The 25,551-nt window shown below is 36.5% G+C and overlaps 2 protein-coding genes across 2 annotated transcripts; both read left to right on the plus strand.

Moving 5' to 3' along the window:
• Positions 1 to 334: 334 nt before the first annotated feature.
• On the plus strand, positions 335 to 3,844 carry LOC127453229 (proline-rich transmembrane protein 1-like). Its single transcript, XM_051719476.1, has 2 exons — positions 335 to 812; positions 2,966 to 3,844. Exons 1-2 carry the CDS (start codon positions 450 to 452, stop codon positions 3,131 to 3,133), a joined length of 531 nt encoding a protein of 176 aa, XP_051575436.1. The 5' UTR covers positions 335 to 449; the 3' UTR covers positions 3,134 to 3,844.
• A 4,799-nt stretch (positions 3,845 to 8,643) lies between these two features.
• LOC127453230 (proline-rich transmembrane protein 1-like) lies at positions 8,644 to 11,040 on the plus strand. The gene is made up of 2 exons (XM_051719477.1): positions 8,644 to 9,124; positions 10,604 to 11,040. The coding sequence occupies exons 1-2, from the start codon at positions 8,756 to 8,758 to the stop codon at positions 10,754 to 10,756; spliced, it is 522 nt and encodes a 173-aa protein (XP_051575437.1). The 5' UTR covers positions 8,644 to 8,755; the 3' UTR covers positions 10,757 to 11,040.
• Positions 11,041 to 25,551: the final 14,511 nt, after the last annotated feature.

Genomic DNA, 25,551 nt, shown 5'->3' on the forward strand with positions numbered 1-25,551 from the left:
GTTTTCACAGAATCCAGTATTTCAACTTAGCATGTTTCCTAAATCTCCGATAACATATTATGATAATTTTATGCTTTAGTACAGTAAATATATTACATATTGCTCCTTTAAAGCAGGACTTTCATTCTTCTTAATGCAGATTTTATAAACGGTGTACAAAGTCTGATTCATCACATTTAATGCTTTATCCACTGGATGGCACCTGCAGCCAAAGTATGTTAGACTACTGTATGGACAAGGGTACTGAATTAATGCTGAACTTTGTTTCACTCCTCCCCTTAATAAAAAACCTGCTTCCCTTTTTTTTCCTACATCTCCACGTGACCATAAGAGGCCAAAGTACATAACATAGAAGAGCTTAATTCCTCTTAGCCACTGAGCCAACAAAGGAGTGTCATCTCTACTGAGCACAAGAGAAACAAGTCAAGGGAAGCAAAATAAATAGAAGAATGGACCCCAGCAAGTCTTTCAATGACCCTTCAGCAAACTGGAATGAAACAGAAAAAACAGGCCTGTTGCAACCATCACCACCACCATACCAAGACCATGCTGAGCACCCTATTGCTGGATACCCTTTACCAGGGAGCTATCCCAGCACTTCTGGTTATCAAGGCCAGCAATATGGAGCTCCGGTAGGCATGTATGGCCAAGGGCCGTATCCAGGGCAGCCTGCAGTCACTGTACAGCCAACAGTGTATGTGACCACGACTCCATTGGCCAATCCACTGCCAGATTACATGGGCTATTCTATTTTTACCACGCTGTGCTGCTGTTTACCGCTGGGCATTATCGCTCTGGTTTATTCCATCAATGTAAGTAAGATAACTAATCTATTTTTCAAGTAGTTTTTGTTGTGTCATACAAATGAGACGCACAAACCTTTTTTAGATCATCATATGAAACATTTGACTAATTTAACCTTTATTAATTGGGTGAAGTGTGTAAAAATTTTTTTTCAATATTAAAATACTTTCTACTATCCTTGCTTGATAAGCAGAAACAATTTAGTCTGCTCACACTGTGACTTCGTTGACAGTGGGTCAAAAGTTCTGCAGCTGAAATCGGTCTGTGTTCACTGAAATTCAAGAATTGCCCCCTGTGGTTGAAGCTGGAAGTGTTGTTGAACATAGGGGGCCCTATTTTAAGAGCAAAGTGCTATGCAGTCAGTGGGCATGGCCATAAAGTTTTTGTTTTGTTTTGTATTAAGCATGTGCTAAGTCTAGGCGCAAGTGTGTTCGGGAAATTGCGAGTGCAAAGCACTAATAGGCTGGGTCAATTGCAATTGAATTCTGAGGTTCTTCGGTTATTGCACTTGTCAGTGTCCTATTATACAGTCCATTCCCTGTCAAGCACCAGCAATATAAACAAAAACAGCACATTCTTAAGAAGCTGGTTGTGTAAATAGTCTGTATGCAATGAAAACAGAAGAAATAGAAATACAGACTTAAATTATTTTGTGCATTAATTGCATCCTTGTTGAACGTCATGTATATTTCTATGACAGTGATATGCTTCTTTTATACGCATGAAAAATGCGTTCTCGTCAGGATTTGAATGTAGGCTCCGTCAAATTATAGAGAACGTAAGTTTAATTGATCATATTGATCAAGTGACACAAATTATGGCACAAAAAAAAAGGCTTTGGGCCACTTCATTAACATATAATACATCCACAGGTTTTGCGCATACACCCACAGACAGCGCAAACACTCCCACCCAAGCCCACTTGCACTTTGCGATGAAAACTGTGCTTAGAATTAGCACTCTCATGAAAATGAGATAAAACGTGATGTGAAAGTAGAGCCCAAGGTCTCATGTGTCCTCCAGTTTTAGGCTGAAATTTCCACAGAGTGGCAACACTCTGTTGTAAATGATGTAATACAACTAAAATGGCTCAACCTGTGGTGTCAGTTTAGGGGCAAGACTGTTTGTCTGTTTGTCCAACCAATGGTAGATATGGGACACCTGTTTGAAAACAGTCATTATTTTTGCAATTCTGTTTGGTGCTGATAAAATTACAGAAATTACACACTCCACCTTTAAATAAAATGTAAAGCATAAAAGGTGATGACTTTCAGCAGACGTACAGACAATAGTCTTTGCTTCTGTGTGTACTGTACATTTTTCACTGAGCTGATGCTTTTTTCTAAAGCAGCCCACAAATGAGGAATAATGAAACAATGTGAACTGCTACAAAAAAAAAACAAAAAAAAACAAAAAAAAACACCACTTCTGTTCCCAGAAAAGGGACTCTCTTATTGAGAGATTTGCATAACTGAAAGAACCCCCTCTTAAAACAGGTTTTTCCATAATTGCTTTGTGGACACTGGTAATCTTCATTTAAAGGAAATAAATGAAAATTAGTTTTAATTCCAAAACACTAAGCTAATAAAATTTTAACCCCACGGTTTTGAATCAAAATGGAGTTCTTTCCATGCGAGTGAGCTTAGACTACTTGATAAGTTAGCAGATAAAATAAAGAAAAGAAAGTTAACACAATTATGCACTTTTTCCTCATGCTGTTGTGTAATATAGAGTATAAAGCTAAACAAAATCAGTATGATGGTTCAGATAAGGGAAATGAAACCATTACAAGATTGTAAGTGATGTTAGGATTGAGAAAATGTCTGGCTTGAGTCCAACAGGAGTGTCTGTAAGAACATGAACTCCAGTAATGCAATTTCATTTGACCACTTTATTAGTCCATTAAAGCAAACTGAACAAAGCAGATGAGGAGGGAGTTCATAATGTGTGGTTTCTAGACAAGAACAGAAATACAAACACTTCAGTCAAAAATTTTTATTTAAATTACAAAACCAAAAGATACACAAAAACATTTCTCATGAACACACTACGTGAGAATACATTTTAAAACTCATAATTTTAGAAGCACTCTTGCTTAGAGACATGAAACCAGTTCTGAAAACATAAGTGGTTGACATCATGTTTCTGTTTACTTACACAGACACGGAATGCTAACATGGCCGGACACCAACTAATGGCAGCGAAAAACTCCAGAATGGCACGCATTTTCAATCACACTGCTCTTGGCATTGGCCTCACCCTCATTGTGCTGTATATCATCTACATCATTGTTGTAGTTGTCAGTGCTGGAAATCATGGTTCTCCATAATTGACAGAGATATTATGGTTAATCTAAAAGTTTTTGAGCTTTACAAACATTAACACCTTATAGAATGCTTAAAATATACACATTTGGTATTCTATGCACAGTGTAGTATTTTTAAGCTTCACATTAATGAGTGGTTCCATCTATACAGCCTTTGAGGGACGATTCAGTATGTTTAATGTGTTTGACTGGCTCATCTCATCATAATCATAATGTATCAGAATTCTCTAATACTTTAAAGATGTGTAAAAACAATGAAAGATTTAACTGTCAATGTAAAGTTATTATAAAGTTAGATTTTCTTCCTGTCTTTTCATTAAATCAGAATTAAAACTTTGAATGGCCAACAGTATATCAGATAACTCATTTGGCAAGATGACCTTTGAAAAAATAAAAAATAAAAAAGGAAAATGCTTTTTGACAAAAACAGAAAGACTTTTAGACTTAGATTTGGTTTGATTTTCTTCCACACAAAAAGGATATGTATGGAAAGTTAGGAAATTACAGCTTCACTTCCTTAAAAAGAGGTAACCTGTCATACCCTTGCAGCTATTTCTGCCTGAACTAACCCTTTAAAAAAATTGTAGGTGTAACCAATGTTTTCAGATTGATCCAGTGATTTTAAAGAGATAGTTCACCCAAAATGAAAACAGACTAGAAGAAGGAGTAAATCATGTTTTGTGACTTGAATAAACCAAGTTAATTCGGATGCTACCATGTGAAGTACTGTATATTTTTTAGGTTATTTTTGGACCCTTTAAAGGGATAGTTCACCCAAAACATTATCTTTTCATTTACTCACCCTCATTCCATCCCAGCTGTGTATGACTTTCTTTCTACAGCTGAACACAAACAAAGGTTTTTAGAAGAATATATCAGCTCTGTTGATCCATACAGTGCAAGAGAATGGTGATCAGATCTTTGTAGCTCCAAAAATCTCATAATCTCATTTACTACCAGAGGCGTAGTAAAACAAGGATAAATATTGGAGATGCCTTTGGAAGATGGAGACAGCTTAAAGCCCAGAAAATTTAAAATGGATGCTGAGTTGGCTAATTTGCATGTCAACATTCTGGCAACCTGTATGAGCTTCGAGTCTGGGGCGGGGCAGACAACTCTCCAGTATTTTGAATTTGGACTGCAGTACCCATTTCAAATGCTTGTTGTCAATCTTACATATAACACCTTTAAGACTCCTGTGTTTAAATCCATATCTTCAGAAGCGATAAAATAGGTGAGGGTGAGAAACAGAACAAAATCTGTGTTCTTATTTTTACTCTAAATCTCCACTTTTACTTTCACTTTTACATCTGAAAGTCTCATGTGGTGCCTGTTTAGTTTCACTTTCACATGCTTGAAGGTAGAAGTGTTTTACAGGTTTAACAGTAAGAAAGAAAGAAAGAAAGAAAGAAGGAAAGAAAGAAAGAAAAGAGAGAATCTTAAAGGAGATTGAATGGATTGTGTGTAAATTGTGACAGCTGAAATTTGAAATCAAGAACATTCAAAAACAGACTCTTAACTAATTTTAACATTCTGTCAATGTAATGTAGTCCAGGGGATTTTTGGACACTTTGAAAATGATGCCTTCGCAGGGCTTTTCGATAGAAGAATAAATTTGGTAGCCAAGTTGTAGGGTTGTTCCAAACAGAATTTCCCAAAAAATGACCAAATGACCACTATATTTGAGCCCCACACCTTTCAGTCCATCAAAGCTCTCACAATGGAGGGTAAAGTCTTTGAAGGAAATAGGGTGTAGGGATGATCACTTCTGAATGCAACACACCCCATCATTCAGATGAGTTAGAAAAGATATAGCAGCACGAGTCAGAACTGCCTGAACTCTTTGCCAAATTTCACCAAACCCTTGCATAGGTACTGTATGAGCCTACTGTATTTGTTAAATTCATCAATATTTAAAGTGTTTGATGAAGTTTAAATATTTCTTAATTTATTATGGCCCCTTTAAATATGTGCATTTTGTATGCATAATTTGTATTATTTACACTGAGTTTACATTATGTATAACAAACGTTAAAATTGTACTGTCTCTTTAAGAACAGTGGCTGTTCAGCGAACGTGTTTCGGTTGAGTGGTTTCTTTACCACATCCGTGCTGTGTGTTTGAATTAATCTGACTGTAAATAACAGAACAGGTATTAAAAGAGACTTAAATAAATGAAAATCGATTGCGTAGATCTCAACTTTAAAAGATAATTGGACCGGGGGGCCCTAGAAGAAAATTTCCCCCGGGGCCCTTGCTAGTCATAATCCGCCCCTGGTTTACACAGGAAAACAATGGGAAAACAGAACAGACGCACGCAAAAACACGTTCGGTGTGAATGGCCCCTAACTCATCCGTTCATGCATGTGTGAGAGCACGTGCACAAAACAAGTTCGGTAAGCCTGTTTATATTTTCATTAATTACAAACCCGAACCTGACACGGACCCAAAGTCCTACTTGAAAAACTGACCCAAACCCGGCACAAAACCTGTCAGGTTGCAGACATCTATAATAGTGTCGCTTTTCATTTTGTGCTTCCATAAATCATATTTTTATGATTACACTATGTAACACAGTTTTTGTTCCCGGGTAGTAAGTGTTATTTCCTAATTGCTTATGCCTCAAAAGTATAGAAAATGGCTATTATTCCCCACAAACTTTGCTTTTGTGACCAGGACAGAGATATTTTGAAATTTGCCTATTTCCAATGAGAAAACGGGCAAATTTGTGTCTTTTCGTTCACATAAAGTCAGAAAAAACAACAACATATGAATCCAAATTAACATGTATTTATACTAAAGTAATACAAAAATGACTAGAAAAGATTTAGAAGTGAGTAGTTTTTCGAGATTTACGATTATACTGTAAATCACTTTCACAAATCAGCCCCCAAATATAGTCTCCCATCATGTTCTCGTTATACTGTCCTTGGTAGCGGTGTTCAAAGTCCAGTATATCCTGATGGATGCGCTCGCCTTGCTCCTCCGAGTACGCTCCTATGTTCTTCTTGAATTAATCAAGATGAGCATCAAGAATATGGACTTTGAGGGACATCCTACAACTCATTGTGCCGTAATTCTTCACCGGAGTCTCAATCAGCTCCACATAGTTTTCAGCCTTGTGATTGCCCAGGAAGCCTCGAACCACTGCGACAAAGCTGTTCCAAGCTGCTTTCTCCTTACTGGTGAGCTTCTTGGGGAATTCATTGCACTCTAGGATCATCTTTATCTGTGGTCCGACGAAGACACCGGCTTTGACCTTTGCCTCAGACAGCTTAGGGAAGAAGTCTTGAAGGTACTTGCAGGCTGCCGACTCCTTATCTAGAGCTCTGACATATTGTTTCATAAGGCCCAATTTGATGTGCAGTGGTGGCATCAGCACCTTCCAGGGATCCACCAGTGGCTCCCACTTGAAGTTGTTCCTACCCACAGAGAACTCAGTCCGCTGTGGCCAGTCCTGCCTGTGGTAGTGTGCCTTGGTGTCTTGGTGAAACTTTGTAAAACCACCTTAGAGACCCATCAGGAATGCCACCATTTTGAAGTCTCCTATGATCTCCCAGCCGTACTCATCATACTTCAAGGCATCCAGCAAGGTCTTGATGCTGTTGTAATCCTCTTTGGAGTGAGCCAGGGGAAGAGACGGGTACTTGTTACCATTATGGAGCAGTACGGCTTTGAGGCTCCTGGATGAGCTGTCAATTAAGAGGCGCCACTCATTCTGGTTACAGGTGATTCTGATTGCCTGGTCACATTTTGGCAGAAGCAGAGCCCATCTTGACAGGTGAAGAAGCTGAAAAAGGTTGGTGACGCTTCATCTGATCTGCGACTTGCACACTTTCATCCAACAAGTTCCACTGCTTGGAGCCTAGACCTCAAAAGCTCGGCATTGGACTTGGTGTGACCAAGATCTCTAATCAAGTCGTTGAGGTCTTTTTGGTTGGGGTAGTATGGATTTCTCTCCTCAGCTCCCCCTCTGAAATCCCTCAAAGTCCATATCCTTGATGCTCATCTTGATACATTTAAGGAGAACATGGGAGCGTACTCGGGGGAGCAAGGCGAGCACTTCCATCAGAATATACTGGATTTTGAATGCTGCTACCAAGGACAGTATAATGAGAACATGATGGGAGACTATATTTGGGGGATGATTCGTGAAAGTAATTTAAATTATAATCGTAACTTTCGAAAAACTACTCACTTCTAAATCTTTTGTAGTCATTTTTGTATTACTTTAGTATAAATACATGTTAATTTGGATTCATATGTTGTTTTTTTCTGACTTTATGTGAACGAAAAGACACAAATTCACCCGTTTTCTCATTGGAAATAGGTAAATTTCAAAATATCACTGTCCTGGTCACAAAAGCAAAGTTTGTGGGGAATAATAGCCATTTTCTATACTTTTGAGGCATGAGCAATTAAGAAATAACACTTACTACCCAGGAACCAAATAAATAAATAAATGTGTTACACAGTGTTATTTCAGGTCTATATAAGTTTAAGATCAAAGGATATATTTCTTTGTTTATTACAAGAGTAATGAGTACTATATTCATACAAATTACTACTATATCATGTTGAGTTTCTGTGCAACAATAGTGAATTATCAGTATCCCATATGCATGTACACATTCATATTATACATGTATTTCATACTCAAGGTGGTGCTGTTGATTTACATTTGAATTTGCTATTTGACAAAGAAGCAACATAGAAGTAATCTGTAGCAAGTGTAATGCATGAACAATATTGTAGAGCCGAGGAGGGCGGGGCCGGCTGGAATGACGCACGCCTGGTCCCCAATCAGCCTGATGGGGCGCACGAGGGATAAAGGTGGCCAGGGATGGCAGTTCGAGAGAGAGAGAATTACAGGCAGCTGTACTGTGTGTTTAAGGTTGTGTGGTTTTTAAGTTGTCAAGCTGGTTCTTGCCTCCTCCTTTCCACTGAACCCCCTTACAAATATGATTTGGCTACTGTCATTTAGGTATAATAATAAAATTATGTAAGTTGTGCATCTATTTAGACTCAAAACACGCCTGAGAAAATACATATGTGTGACTTACGTGTTATGTGTAGCGCAATATGTGTTTGACACCCAGTCACGTTTCATAAAATTTCAGTATGGAAGTAATGAATCCTGTTCTATATTTGTTGCATCATCTCTTTGATTTATGAAAAATGAAACAAAAACACATCAGAATATATTCTATTCTATTAATCTTTAATTGGCTCTAAAGTGTTTTGTCTATCTGCATTTTGTAAATCCATTTGTGTTCGATATATGTGTGTGTATGTAATAATGTTTTGCTAAACACCCATGCATTTATGGTTTAAATATGTTACTGTCACTCAATAATGTTAATTGCAATAAAGTGTGACATCTAATTCAATACAATTTTGACATAGTAACCATAACCATCACTTGTAATTTTACACCTCTGATAACATTACACTGCTGTGCCAATGCTAAATATATTTAAACTCCTCCCCTACAACATACTGCCCACATCCCATTTGCTTTCACATCAATGTAGATCTCACTGTACTTGAGCTCACAAAGGAGTGCCATCTCTTTAGAGCACAAGGAAGACAATAAATTACTGTCAAATTCCAGTAGCCTGCGGAATGGATACCAGCAAGTCCCCCGCTGACTGGAATTCATCTGAGAAGTCAGAGATTTTGCAGCCAGCACCACCACCCTACCAGGACCAGTATGGGTACCCCAATGCTGGATACCCTGCTCAAGGGAGTTATCCCACCTCTTCTGGCTATCCAGACCAGCCATATGGAGCTCCAGGTGACCAGCCAAACCTCCAGGGGCAGTATGCCCAAGGGCCATTTCCAGGTCAGCCTGTGGTCACTGCACAGTCAACAATGTATGTGACCGTCACTCCACTGGCCAATCCACAGCCGGATTACCTGGGCTATTCTATCTTTACCATGCTGTGCTGCTGTTTGCCCCTGGGTATTGCTGCTCTGATTTACTCCATTTTTGTAAGTAATCATAATTTAATGCGTTTGCATAATGCATGCTGAACTCTGAAGACCATCAAATGAAACACTTCAACTTACAATAGTAGAGAATGGTTATTAAGTCATTTAATGGTAATTTAAGTGATCAAATTAAAGTGGAAACTGAGGAAGAGCGAAAATTCAAATAATGTAATGCTTTAATTATTATTATTATTATTATTATTATTATGTTTCACATTTCAGATACTGCATTTAGTCACTTAAGCACACTTATAAATGTATTGATTTAATTGATAACAGCATATGAAACCAAGCATCAAGACTAACTTCACTTTTCTTAAGTCAGAGATGTAGTTCATTACATTAGATGAACATGTTCCACTAGCATTTGATGAACAGAAAATACTTTTTTGTCTTTATTCCTAACAGTGTATCTAGTGTTAACCATTTGAAACCAAATCAACCTCTTTTGTTAAATGTTGCGCTTGTAAAGTGTGTTTTTGCTAGATTTCCATCAAATAAATGGCACTTGGTTTGATATTTTGTTAAAGAAAAGGCATTTTTCTAAATTTGGCTTAAGATTCCAGTTATGTTTTGGGGCAACTGTAAGCAAAAATAAGTGAATTAACTCATCAAATGTTCATTATCACTGGGAAAATGACACTGAACATTTTTCAAGATCTATGTCCTTACAGAAACGTAAGCATTCAAAACAAGAAAGGTTTGTTCACATAACTTCACTATAATGCTCAGATGATAACGATAAAGATGTATGATGCATGTTTGCAGCTAGTGGTTTCATTTTTAAAATGTTTATTTATACAATTGGCACCTGGCAGGATAATGTAAACCAATTTACAGGTAATTTATGACAAATAGCTTCCGTATATCATGTGAGACTCTATTATTTAGAACAAGGTGTGGTACTGGCGAAAACCTCCAGAGGCAGCTTTGTCGTAAATGTGATCTTTTTTTATTGTTCATAAAAATAAAATAAACAAATAAATAAATAAACATGATTCTCATATAATTCTGAGTTTTGAAACCAAATATCAAACCCATTTTTTTCAATCATTACAACATATGTTATTCCCATTCAAATATGGATGTATGAATATACATATATTGTATGGAGAATCCAAAGAGGTTCAGTAACATAATCTCGTGTGCACCATTTTAAAACAACCCCAGAATATGTTTAAATACACTAAATATTTCCAACAGCTTTGTTTACATTCAAAGCAGCCAAACTCCATTTCCTCTGTTGTGACAAATTATGTTTATATCTAGATAAACACATCATAGCTTTACTACCACTGTATACAGTACATTTGAGCAAATTCGAAATTCAACATTTTAAAAGCACTTTTGCTGCTCATACGTTGTGGTTTGAGGTTAGAGGTCTAATTTTCCAGGAACTAAGAGATGCGTAACCCCAGAATGTTTAGTAATTCTGAAATCAGAAGAGGTTGACACTGTTTTTCATATTTATTTTCACAGACTCGGAAGGCTAACATGTCCGGACACCAACTGTTAGCAGAGACAAACTCCAAAATGGCGCGCACCCTTAACCATGCCGCTCTTGGTATCGGCCTCACCGTCGTTGTGTTGTATATCATCATCGTCATTGTTAATATCATCTCCGTTAAGTAACATCCATCATAATTGTCAGAGATTTCATGGCTGGATACCAGAAAGTGTTCTCAGATATACATACAAAGGGTTTTTTTATTCAAATATTTGGTATTTTGCTTTTAAATGCTTTCAAATGTAATCTGCTTAATGTAACTCGCATAATCATTACGACTTTGTTAAGACTTCACATTAATGAGCTGATTCATCTATAGGGCCAGTGAGGACTGATTCAGTACGTGTAATCTAATTACTCATCTCCAATGTATACTTATTTGCATAATTAAAACAAATGTTCTAAAGTTCATTATTGTATGTTTAAAACCAAAGAAAACTATTTCTGAGTAGATGGATCATGAAAGAGATGGGCAAAAGAAAGAAGAAGTTTGTTTTTTAATTATATAGTACATTGGTCACCATTCTGGTGACCAAAAAAATAAGTGTATTCATTATTCATCATTCTCATTGCTCATGAGATTATGTATGGCTGCTGGCTTATTTTTTATCAGTATTTTTTTTTAGCAAAAGTCTTTTTTTTTTTCTTTTGATAAGCCCTCCAATAACAAGCCCTCCAATAAAAACAGGCACTGGTAAAACATTAGCTATATATTATACTATAGTTAATGAAATATTTGCTATGTACACATTGCTTGTAGTATATATATATAAACACACAGTATATACAGTATATACATATACATATTCTTAGAATACACAGCTACTTTTGAATAACCATTAATGGAGAAATATGCATTTTGCCTGCAGAGTGGTGAGGTAGTTACAGTATCTCCAGGGCACTCAGCAGGGACTCACTTCCGAAACTAAATAGTCAAATCTTGATCCTCTGCCTTTATCTGTTAGCTGAGTGCACTTTGTACCTTGGCAACACCAAAAGTTGGCACCACTGCCAGCAGTCAGATGTAAACTGCAGTTAGGACAAACTGGAGAAATTATCTGCCTGAAACAGCAAAGTTCTTGCCACACTTCCCTTACAACTGACAACCAACCTCCCATTACAGTAGCTTCCTACTAATCTAGACTCCACCATAAAAGAACAGAGAAAAGCAGAAAACAAGATAATATTTTATTGGCCGGGGGGTGCAAGACCAGGAAATTGCAATCAGTCAAATTAAGAGCAAAACTGATGCAAGGTCTTTGAATAAGCCTCACTGTGCAGCCAGCTGTTCATGTGACCATCACACCACTGGCCAATCCACTGCCAGATTACCTGGGCTATCTTTACCATGCTGTGCTGCTATTTCCTGCTGGGATCTGCAGCTCTTGTTTACTTGTTTAAGTACTCTAACGTTCAGAAAAATAAACATGGGAACACTTTGCAGTAAGGTTCCATTCATTAACATTAATTAATGCATTAGCTATCATGAACAAACAATTAACAATATATTTAATGCATAATTTTCCATCTTTGTTTATGTTAGTTTAGAAAAATACAATTGTTCATTGTTAGTTCATTTTAGTTCATAGTGTATTAACTGATGTTAACTTATACAACTTTTGATTTTAAAAAATGTGGGTGTGGTGGTGGCGTAGTGGGCTAAAGTACATAGGTGGTAATCAGAAGGTTGCTGGTTTGATCCCAACAGCCACCACCATTGTGTGCTTAACTCCATGTTGCTCCAGGGGGGATTGTCCCTGTAATAAGTGCACTGTAAGTCACTTTGGATAAAAGTGTCTGCTAAATGTAAAATGTATATGTTAAAATTCACATTAACTAAGATTAATAAATGTTGTAAAATTATTGTTCATGTTAACTAATGTTTTTAACTAATGTTAAGAAATGGAACCTTTCTGTAGTGTTACCAGAAAAATTAAACTTAACCTTGTTTTAAAGCATTAATGGGTATTTTACGCATAACCTGTCCATGGGAATAATTTCTTTATTTACTTTACCAACATCAATATGTTAGGTTAAAACTGATACAGTATGAATATGAATATGATACAGTTACTTCACTTTTTGCTTAACTAGTTCATTTTTATCAGGTTCCACCATTGACCTCACTGGGTCTCACTGACCCGCCATTATAAATTACAACTTAACATTTGAATTTACCAATTTTCCACCAACAATTGATCATAACTCATTACCCTACTTATTACAAATTTCCTAGTGCATATTTCTGTCATTGTATGTATAGTAAATCAAATAGTTTTTATGCAAATAAAAAACTATGAGTCATATTTTTTCACCCATAAGAAACTTTAACTTGCACTTGTTTTCTATTTTTTTTTAAAGTAGTCTCATCTATATTTTACATTATATTTGTGTGTGTGTGTGTGTGTGTGTGTGTGTGGTCGTTTTAGGGTTTTATGTTGTTGACTTTACATCGTCATGTAAATTTTTTTTCATGTTATGTTGTTTCTTCCTGCTGTTGCTGTTTAATGTGATATTGTGTGCTATTATGTGCATAAATACACAAGTAGAGATAAGGCCTGTCTCCATTCAAGGCCTTCCCTAAGCTTGTGATAATAACAGTTGTTGAATTTTTACCATAACTATGTCTCCTGACTCAAGTCTCATGAGTAAGTGTTGGATGACTTTAAATATCAGACAAAACCTGATATTTCCTGTGGGAAAGAGAGAGATCTGGTAACAAATGTACCGAATCTACATTGGACGTTACAAAAGCAATTATGATAAAAGGTTCAAAGAGTTTGATACGCCATTTTCTCTGCAACTGAAAGCAACATCATTTACACGAACAGAAGCTGAAAAACTGGATGTAGCTGCTCAAATATTTACTCAGAGATATCATCTGTCCTTTTATGCATTCTTTAAGTAATTAAGCATGCTCGTTATGGGAAAATCTTTGGAATGTGTAGCCCGTTCAAGCAGTAATATATACTTAGATACCGTGCCACAAGTTGAGGGAGAAAACACTGAAAGTTTGCTGCTGTTTGTTATAATGCAATTGTAAGTAACAGGAAAAGATTTACAAACAGTTTGTCTTTTGTTTTGTTACCCAAGAGTGTTAAAGGGATAGTTCACCCAAAAATGAAAGTTATCTCATCATTTACTCACCCTCATGCAATCCCAGATGTGTATGAGCTCTGTAGGTCCATAGTGAATGGGTGCCAGAAATGTTAAGGTCCAAAAAGCACATGTAGCCATCATAAAAGTAATCCATAGGAAATTCATGAAATTTATTTAGACTTTTCCCTCCTTTTCTTTAAAAAAAAAAAAAGCAGAGTTTCCAGAGAGGCATTTACAATGGAAGTGAATGTCTAAATACTCACTTTCTTCAAAATTATAGCCACAAGACATAAACAATATGCGTGTAAACATGATTTTAGTGTGATCAAATCACACACTAAAATTTCTGTGCAAAGTTATAGCCAATTTTACAACTTCATTGCCATGACGATGTAAAGTCAACAAATTCTAAAACCCTAAAACGACTGTAAAAATGTCAATTTAAACATCTTTGCAGATCAAAAAATACATGAGTTTTAACAGAAGAATTAATGTAAGTGCTTTTATAAAATTCCCTCCAAAAATTGACCCCCATTCACTTCCATTGTGCCTGTCTCACTGGAACCTCCATTTCTGCTTTTTTTTAAAGAAAAGGAGGGAAAAGTCCAAATACATTTTTGTAATCATATGAATTATTTCCATGAATATATATATATATATATATATATATATATATATTGTGACGAGGAGGAGGGCGTGGTCGGGCCGTGAGGACGCACGGCCGGTGTTGAATCAGGTGATCAACGGGAGAGCGAGTTAAAGGGGAGCCGGAGACGGCAGTTGGAAAGAGAGAGAGATGCACGCGGCCACGCTGCATGTGTGAGTGTTTGTTTATGTTTGTTTTATGTTGAGTTTTACATTAAAACTTACGTGACTGTTCAGCCGGTTCCCGCCTCCTTCTTGCCCATCCTTGAACTGTTACATGTATATATATATATATATATATATATATATATATATACTGTATATACACTCACCGACCACTTTATTAGGTACACCTGTACATCTACTTATTCATGCAATTATCTAATCAGTCAATCATATGGCAGCAGTGTAATGTATAAAATCATGTAGATATGGGTCAGGAGCTTCAGTTAATGTTCACATCAACCATCAGAATGGGGGGAAAATGTGATCTCATTGATTTACACTGTGGCGTGATTGTTGGTGCCAGGCGGGCTGGTTTAAGTATTTCTGTAACTGCTGATCTCTTGGGATTTTCACGCACAACAGTCTCTAGAGTGTATAGAGAATGGTGCGAAAAACAAAAAACAACCAGTGAGCGGCAGTTCTGCGGACAGAAACACTTGTTGATGAGAGAGGTCAACAGAGAATGCCCAGACTGCTACGAGCTGACAGAAAAGCTACGGTAACTCAGATAATCCCTCTGTACAATTGTAGTGAGCAGAATACCATCTCAGAATACACAACATGTCGAACCTTGAGGCGGATGGGCTACAACAGCAGAAGACCACATTCGGTTCCACTTCTGTCAGCCAAGAACAGAAAACTGAGTCTGCAGCAGTTCTACCATTTGTGTACCTCAACAGAAATCCAGATTTGTCAGACCAGGTGACGTTTTTCCAATCGTCTACTGTCCAATTTGGTGAGCCTTTGCCCACTGCAGCCTCAGTTTCTTGTTGTAAGCTGACAGTAGTGATACCCAGAGGGGTCTTCTGCTGCTGTAGCCCATCCGTCTCAATGTTCAATGTGTTGTATGTTCAGAAATGCTTTTCTGCATTGAACTGTTGTAATGTGTGTTTATTTGAGTTACTGTCACCTTCCTGTCAGCTTAGACCAGTCTGGCCGTTCTCCTCTGACCTCTGTCATTAACAAGCCGTTTTCACCCACAGAACTGCCACTCGCTCTATGTTTTTTTATTTTTTATTTATTTATTTTTTTCCCAGGCGATCAGCAGTTACAGAAATTCTCAAACCAGTCCGTCTGGCACCAACAGTAATGACACGGTCTAAATCACTGAGATAAATTTTTTCCCCCATTATTTATATATATCTATAAAATGAAGACATATAATTATTATTATTATTATTATTATTATTATTATTATTATTATAGCAGCACTAAATTGCAGCTGTATAAACATGGAAACAGTATGAAAAAACAATGATGCACATTTGTTGTAGTGCAATATAAATAATTGATAAGATTCATTAATGGATTTATACTCATCTAGAGTCCCAGAGGCTAAGTATGAAATGGAAAATGTCCTTATGCCATGTGGATTAAATGAAAGCAAGCAGGTCTTCATATCACAAATTATATTGTCTGTATGTTTGCTCATGTAAAAATGCATGTGTGCATCAGGTCCAAGGGGTAACTTTGAAGATCCTGCATGTTTTAGATATGATTTTGCTGGTTTTAAGGCACTGAATCACTTATTGTCTTGCAGTCACAGTCTTGTTTCTTGTTCATGGTTTTGTATTAGATTCTTTCACATTTTTAGTTAATAAACTGCACTTGGGTTCTCACTTAATCTTCGTCATCTAGTCTTCATCTTGTCCGTTCCTGCCTGCATCGTCGTTACACTTATTACCTTCAATTCTGTGTGTGAAATTGTAGTTTGAGATCTTTATAATGCAGATTTGTTGGTAAACTGCAAAGTAAACTACATAAGATATCAGGATAATGGCCTTTAGCCATTATGCCCCCATAAATTGGAATTGATCACCAATTGAAATTAGACGAGCTAAAACCATGCATGTTTAAAAAGCATCTCTATTATCTTTGTTTTTTTATTATTATTTATATTCTTTTTCTCCTTCTGCACTTTGAATTGGTTTAATGTATTCATTAGGTTACAATGGGGCTAAAGGCACCCCTTAAGGAAATTTGCTTTTTTTTTTTTTTTTTTTTTTTTTTTGGTCACAAAATGTTTCAAGGTCATAAATTATTTTTCTTGAAAATTGGTGGAGTGACATAATTTGTGTGAAAATAAATAATAAAGGAAGGTTTTTTCTATGAAAATTCAGTTTTTCAAATGTGATAAAAAGGCCCCCAGGGGTTTTAAAGTGATACCGGGGCAATAGTTATAGGGCACAATTTGTCAACTAATGCATATAACTTTGAGACAAATAGATGCTGCTTACTCAATATAACTACTTCAGAAAAAGTCAACCATTTCCTGTTAATTTCAAACAAATTTGGCGTTTTATTACATCCCAAGTTATCTATAAACAAACTAATCTCTATTATGATTGTACGAGTCAATGTGAGCCCACTTTGAACATTTTCCATAACAAATCTATGAACCCACTTAAGAAAAACAATGTGTTTAATTGGGGCCTTAAGCCCCTGCAACAGGGGGGCTTTTTTACCCCAAATACTATCTTTTCACTTATTGGACAGTTATTGAAAAATGTTTGATTTAATGACTTTAAACAAAATGGAAAATTTTTGTCTCAAAAGATATGTTAATTTCAGGGATTTTCATAAATTTGCAACATTTTAAGAAGGAATACAAATTTCATCAATTTGCCTCAAAATCAACCTTTCAACATTACACTTAATGATCTCATGGATCTCATGGAACTTTCCAGTGTATAGTGACAAACAGGTGTTTAGGAAAGTACTGTGGTAGTTTTTGTTGCTATTTAGTGTTTTGGGAGAAAATAAAATCAATGGAGCCTTTTACCCCACGGAGCCTTTAGCCTTATATATATATATATATTTTTTTTTTTTTTTTTTATTGTCATCTACATAATTGGTGTTGCCATAGTAGATACAATTTTGGCCTAAATATCCATAATTATCAATAAAAGACCATGATCAGTCACCAGAAGGATAGTGAGGGTTTTCAAAACATATTTAACACTCTATTTATAAAAATTGTTCTACATGCAAGTTGTTTCATTTTACAATTATTAATCCTCTCATATTAATACAAATGTGTGTAGGCTATGCATGTATGTGGATATGTGGATGTACCTGGACATACTGTATCTAGAATGGGGTAAAGCACATTGTAAACATAAATAAAGTTTGTCACAAATTCATGGAACAGTAATAATCTTTTCATGTTTTATCATACTCACAGTTTTATATTATTCAGTTCTGGCAGCCATAAATTACAGTGATAGTTTGGAATTCATCATACTGTGTGTAGAATTAGATAAAGTTCTGGCCAAAGCGGCTAATTTAAAGCACACACAGAAGGCAACCATACAGACAGAAAAATGCAAAAGGTTGTCTGAACTGAATGTTACAAAGCAGAGCTGTTCCCACTGTAAGGACTGTTTTCTGCCGAAGGGATTATTTTCTACAGTATTTTCCCTTGTAGAGGAAAAGATAATTATCATGTTGTAATATTCCTTAAACAGAGTTTTTATACAGTATATCCTTCATTTGACTTTAGAATTCCGAGCAACCAAGTACCTTCCTACTGTTCAAGATCTGCAAACCAGAAAAAAAAAGAAAGAAAAAAAACATTCATATTTGAACGAACCCCTAACCCTAAGTATTAGACTTTTGCTCGTAACTAGCCCAAAATGATGCTTCAAATTATTTATCCATCAACTCACAATAAGGCTGCTTTAGCTAGGTCTGCTGGAACCAGAAACAACTATCATGATCTATAACTCTGCAAAAAGCTGAATGGCATCTACGCTAATATTATTATATTTGTTTCCCTGTTCATATCCCGAGGTTACCAGAGCCAGCCAGATCCAGCTCCGTTCCTGCTTGGTGTCGGACTCCACTGCTATGTGTCTCTGAGTGATGACGACTAAATGCAGCCGGTGCTAGCCAGACATCACTTCAGTCTTTTACGATGGACTTCAGGGGATGAACTGATGCCAGCTCCAACCATAAGACATGGGATACTTCATATGCCACTGCCTGAACCTTGAACTTAGGGTAGACCTCACCGAAATGACCTTCCGTATGAACTGCGATGCACCTCACTGATCTCAGCCTGCATCACCTCGGTCTAATGATGGACTACAAAATGGAATACATAGACTATCATTTAATTGCCAACAAAAGCCTTCATCAGCCAACTAACAAAGGACAATGCATCAATGTAAACTTCTGCAATTAATCCAGGATGGACTTCAAAGAGATTAGTCATTAATCTTACAGTTCATACAAAATCTTTGTTTAAACACTGACCCTTAACACTTACTTAGTTTACTCATTTTAAACCATGAATTGCACTGCATATAAATAACTAATATTGACATTATATTATGTTGTTTAGCCAGAGGGGAACTGGCTCCCACAGTGAGCCTGGTTTCTCCCAAGGTTATTTTTCTCCGTTAACCAACATCTTATGGAGTTTTGTGTTCCATGCCACAGTCGCCTTCGGCTTGCTTACAGGGGTTCTAAATACAATTATTATTTATTTATTTTTATACACAATTCACAATCATATTTATTCAATGACTCTAAGACTTTATAGATATTATAGTTTCATTTTCTGTTAATGCATGATTTTCTGTAAAGCTGCTTTGAAACGATGTGTGTTGTGAAAAGTGCAATACAAAAAAAAAATTACTTGACAAATAGTGTGGGTTGTTGAGGAGAGGTGTGCTGTTACTTTTCTAAATTATCAGACTTAAGATTTTCACCTGGTGGATGATAAAAAAAAGCAAAAAATCCTCTTGACTTTCACTGAAAAAGGGAAGCGAGCTATATGGGCCACAATATCAAAGAGACTTGGGATGGGATCTTTTGATTTGTTATTTTGATAAACAATATACTTTCTTGCATTCTTAATATCAGCATTTTGAATAATGTCCTTGTAAGGGGGAAGTCACCCACTGGTCCAAGGACGGTATCCAATGGCGTGGCTGAAGGTCTCCTGCGTGCTCTGTCTTATCATGCGCGACGTTAAATAATACTTTGATTATTTGATTTGAGTTCCATGTTTTATTAATCTTATCATTAATTATTTTCTTTATTTCATCTGACTCCAATTATGAAAAACCTCGTTGATGTATCTATGCTCTGAATTTGAGTAATTCTCTCTTCTAGACTGCATTTGTTATTTCAGTGTTATTTGGGTCCTGTGCCGGCCGGACACAGGTCCTTTAACTACAAATTCATCAGTTTCAGATATTAGTAAGTTTTAGACTAAGTCCTTAGAGGTTCTCGGCTTTATCCGTTTAGTCTTATTTGGCTAAGTTCTATAATAGATTCTCGGTTTACCGTTTAGCCCCAGTCAATTAAGTCCTGTTTTACAGATTCTCGGTCCTACCTTTAGTATTCCCATTTAATTCTACTTGGCTAAGTTCTATAATAGATTCTCGGTTTACCGTTTAGCCCCAGTCAATTAAGTCCTGTTTTACAGATTCTCGGTCCTACCTTTAGTATTCCCATTTAATTCTACTTGGCTAAGATCTATTATAGATTCTCGATTTACTGTTTAGACTTTTACATACTTAACTAATGGGTTACTTCTGAAGTAGCTTAATTAAGCCAGCTCTGACCATAGATTTGTAGTTAACAAGAAATATACTAGAAAACAGTCCTTCAGAATGAATCATAATAATAATTTATTTACCAGGTAATAGTAATACATTCAAACAATCCAATTAAAATAATAAATCAAACTCAAAGCTATCAGTGAACCAAGCATAATAATATAATTAAAGTTGTATTCCATTCAAACATTTACCAAACATAAGAAATACAAATTGCAATTACCTGGTAGTGAAAAAACTACATGCAAATGACGAAGCATGGGAGATCTGATTTACAGATTCCTTCAAACATTTATCAATAATAAGAAATACCTGGTAGAGAAAAAACTACATGCAAATGACGAAGCATGGGAGATCTGATTTACAGATTCCCCAAGCTTCTCTGCCATCCTTCCTTAAGTACCAAACGATTCCATTGTTATTTCAGATGTGTGTGTTTGATGTTATTTAGGATTTGGTTTACAATTTAGGGAGTTGTAAGTCGACCTTTGATTGAGTAGGTTGTTTGATGTTTACAAAGAATACACCTAATCTGCATACAGCATCTGGTCTCTGTGTGAGACTTGGGAGGGGCATGCCCCGGATAGAATACTGTATTTTATTAAGTTCTGAAATCTTACTTGTGATTTGACTTTGCTGAAAGGGAATGAGACCGTTTTACCAGTTGCACTAAGACCTCTTGAATGATACCAAACATGTATGATCAGAAAACCTTTTACATTACAGAACAGGATAAGTCATAACTTAGTTTTTAGTGTCCTTAAAGTGACCTAAGGTGAGAGAGAGAGAGAGCAGATGTGAGTGTGATTTGCGTTTTATGGTTCCCAATCAGTGGGGTGTGTTTTCTCAGGTGGAGATGCTGCTCTGTGTGAGAGTTTTATGACGTTGGTTCTCGCAGAGTTCTTTGACTTTCCCGGAAGTGATGCAGATAATTTTTGTGACAATCTTACATCCTCCTTGCAATATGTCCCTACAAACTTTCAAATCAAACCTTTGACCTTGTATCAGACATTTTTGCATCAGCTCAAGTGTGTTTGCCTTCCCCTGTGGCGCAACCGGAAGGGCACTGTGTCAGTAATGTGGAAGACCATGTTTGAGATCCTGTGTTGAAACCAAGAAATAATCATGTTTGCATAACCAGTGACGAACATGATTCGAAGGTTGCATTTTTCCCTCTTACAAAACATTTTAACTCCACAGATGGTAGGTTTAGATTTGGGGTTTGGGTTAAGGGGTACAGCTTATAAAATATAAAAAGCCTCAACAGCTGAAAACAACTCGCTTCACAACTCGCTTTTGGTGCCCCTCCGTGGACATTTCACCCGGAAAATAGAACTCACACATGCGCCCAACAACAACAGTTACCGCTTTGACTACGACAAAGAAAAGTCAACCTACTGTTTCCAGTTTCACTGTGAAATCAGTCTGATTACATTGTGACAACCAGTTTTACTCAGAAAATTAAGAAATCTAGTTTAATTTATAACTTCTATTACAGGTCTACCATGCATGTTGTGCGGTGTTGTCTCATTTGTGTTTGAAGAAATATTTCAGGTAATGAACTTTTAATCTGCTACATTTTGGGTTTCTTTGTACAGATTTTCAGCATATTATATTTGAATAACTAATTTGTAATTCTGTTAACTTTATTGGCTAAAGTTTCTAGACTGAAACAAATCCTTTTAAGGAATAGCTCACCCAAAATGAAAATTCTCATTTACTCACCTTCATGCCATCTCAGATGTATATGACTTTCTTTCTTCTGTAGAACACAAAACAGAGATTTTCTAGAAGAATATTTCAGCTCTGTAGGTCCATACAATGCAAGTGAATGGTAACCAAAACTGTGAAGCTCCAAAAAGCACATAAAGGCATCATAAAAGTAATCCAGATGACTCTAGTTGTTTAATCCATGTCTTCTGAAGCAATCCAATGGGTTTTGAGTCAGAACAGACCAAAATGTAACTCCTTTCTCACTATAAATCTTGACATCTGTAGTCTCCTTGGCAATCATGATTTCAAGCTTGATTACATTTCCTAGCGTCATCTAGCCCCCTGCACAAGCATCAAGCACTAGGTATCAAGGAGTTTAATCGAGCAGGAAATAATAATTGTGCCTAGAGAATGCAATGGCAAGGTAAAAACCAGACAAATCAATAATAGGTTTCAAAATAGTCAATTGTATACAATGTGCATTGAACTACAGAAAGCTAAAAGGGACAATATAGTGTTTTTAAAATCACGTTTTAACGGAGAAGGGAGGAAGCCTCCTTAGGACACTTGAATGAGGAAGCACTGGACAGGAGCATCTTATGCGGAATACTTTTTGGAGGAAGCACCTGATGCATGCATAAATTTTCCCCCTTCACATCTGATACAAGAGTTTTAACTCATGTTTCAACTTTGTGGTTTAACCCTTGTGTGTCAATAAAAAAAAATTCACTCAGAGGTCCTTCAAGGACAAAAATGTCCACGTCAAAAAACTGCCATAAAAATATTATATATTAATATTATTTTTTACTTTCACTGACTTAGAATTTTTAACCAACTTCAGTCCTGATCATAACTACCAAAATATTCATTAATTTTCAGGATTTTACCCTTTTTTTACACACACACACACACACACACACACACACACACACACACACAAATTTCTCAATACACACATACAAAACACTCTCACACATCCATACAAACATACCCACATAATTTTATCTGCATCATTTATTCAATTGGCCTGCAGTGCTCTATAATACAGCAAACAGAAAATAGGAAAAAAGCATATATTTGCTCCATAGGCTAAACATGAGAAAAATGGCACCATCTGGTGGAAAATATTACAAATTTAAATTTTTAAGCCAGGGCTCCGGAATGAAAGCATAATATCATAGAATTCATGATTTTATGCTTTAATGGCACTGGGATCAAATATTGCCATTTTAATGGGTTTCAATGGGGGACATTTTTGTCCTGAAGGTCCTGAGTGTAACTATTTTGTGTACACGGTGTATTATAGATGTAATTTAGGAACTGAGGTTGAAATATCAAAATTCCCCAAAAAATACACACCTTTGGCAAAATTTATGCCGTTGGCATTAACACAAAATGATCGAAAAAACAAAAATGTCCAGAAGGTCGCACAAGGGTTAAATAAACTATAATTGTTACATAATTTAACAGTGCATCTTGAATTAAAGAGAAAGTTCACCCAAAAATTAACTCTCTCATTATTTACTCACCCTCATGATAACCCAGGTGACTTTCTTTCTTCACCAGAAGACATTTGAAGAAAATTAGAAAAATATCTTAACTCAGTAGGTCCTTAAAATGCAAGTGAATGGAGATTTCTCTTTTGAAGCTCCAAAAAAAAATCACAGACACTCAGCATAAACGTCATCCATACGACACCAGCTGTTAATGTCTTCTAAAGTAACACAATCATTTTGGTGTGAAAAAGATTAATATTTAAATAATTTTTTTTTTTAACTCCAAATCATGCTTCTGGTGAGGAGCGGTACGCACGTGTGACGTAATCGCATTGGCAATTGAAACTAAGGCATGTGAGTCACAGCCGGAAGAGCAGCGCTGTTTACAAGTGAGGAGGAACGCTGTACAGTAGCTTGGTTGGTTTTGGTTTAGATCGTTATTGATCTGTTTCTTTACTCACAATGGTGCTTTTGTGTGCTCATCCTGGATGTCTCAACCGAGTGGAGAACATGAGATTACACTGATAACATGGCAATGTGAATACATCACACAAGAGACCGCTTGGACTCCACCCTCTAAGAAGCTTACCCTCACATTAGACTATAATTAAAAAGTACTTAAATATTGCTCTTTTTTTCACCCCAAAAGTGATCATATCGCTACAGATGTCATTTAATTTAACTGCTGGAGTTGTATCATTTATGCTGACTGTCTGTGATTTTTGGAGCTTCACAAGAGAAATCTCCATTCACTTGCATTTTAAGGACCTACTGAGCTATTTTTCTTCAAATGTGTTCAGGTGAAGAAAGAAAGTCATACACACCTGGGATATCATGAGGGTGAGTGAATAATGAGAGAATTTTCATTTTTGGGTGAATTATCACTTTAACAGGTTTCATTATGAAACTATCAATTAATTAAGATTCAACTTAACGGCAAGCGGTCCGAGGTAATTCAGCTGCACAGAGATGGTGCTCTGAAGTGACGCATTAGTGAGCAAGACATTCCATTTCAAAACTCCCTAGTTTCGATTCCTCCGTACTCATATCCTTTACTTGTTTCCTAATAGGGAGGAGCAAGAAAGCAAGGAAAGGAAACAAGAATGCTCAATTTTAGAAATGACAAGCATAGTGATAGAAGGACACAATTTCTGACCTTTGAGTGTATCTGAAGCGGAGACAAAAGTAACATTTAAATATTTACTATATACAGTGCTTTGAAAAAGTATTTGCCCCCTTCCTGATTTCTTCTATTTCTGTATTTTTCATACTAAATTGTTTTAGATCTTCAAACGAGATATAACAAAACAAAGGCAGCCTGAGTAAACAAAATACAGTTTTCAAATATATATATATATATATATATTGAAGCAAAAAAGTTAGCAAACACCTATATCACCCATGCGAAAAACTAACTGCCACCTTAAAATTAATGGCTGGTTGTGCCACCTTTAGCAACATCAACTGCAACCAAATGCTTCCGATTACTGGAGATCAGCCTTTCACAATGCTGTGGTGGAATTTTGGCCCAATCTTCTTTACAGAACTGCTTTAGTTCAGCCACATTGGAGGGTTCAAGCATGAACTGCCCGTTTAAGGTCCTGCCACAACATCTCAGTCATGTTCAAGTCTTTGTCTAGGCCACTCAAACTTTAATTTTGCTTCTTTTGAGCCATTCAGAGGTGGACTTACTCCTATGCTTTAGATCATTGTCTTGCTGCATAATCCAGTTGCTCTTGAGCTTCAACTCACGGACTGATGACCGGACGTTCTCCTTTAGGATTTTCTGGTAGAGAGCAGAATTCATGTTTCCCTCAACTATTGCAAGTCACCCTGGCTCTGAAGCAGCAAAGCATCCCCACACCATCACACTACCACCACCATGCTTGACCGTAGGTATGATGTTCTTTTTGTGGAATTCTGTGTTTGATTTATGCCAGATGTAATGGGACCCCTGTCTTCCAAACATTTCATCTTTTGACTCATCAGTCCACAGCACATTCTCCCAAAAGGTTTGAGGATCATTAAGGTGTGTTTTGGCAAAATTCAGACGAGCTTTAATGTTCGTCTGGGTTACCAGTGGTTTTTGCCTCGCCACTCTTCCATGGATGCCATTTTTGTCCAGTGTCTTTCTGATAGTGGAGTCATGAACAGAGTGAAGTATTTCAATCA

This window comes from Myxocyprinus asiaticus, chromosome 15, assembly GCF_019703515.2.
Source record: "Myxocyprinus asiaticus isolate MX2 ecotype Aquarium Trade chromosome 15, UBuf_Myxa_2, whole genome shotgun sequence".
Classification (NCBI taxonomy): Eukaryota; Metazoa; Chordata; class Actinopteri; order Cypriniformes; family Catostomidae; genus Myxocyprinus; species Myxocyprinus asiaticus.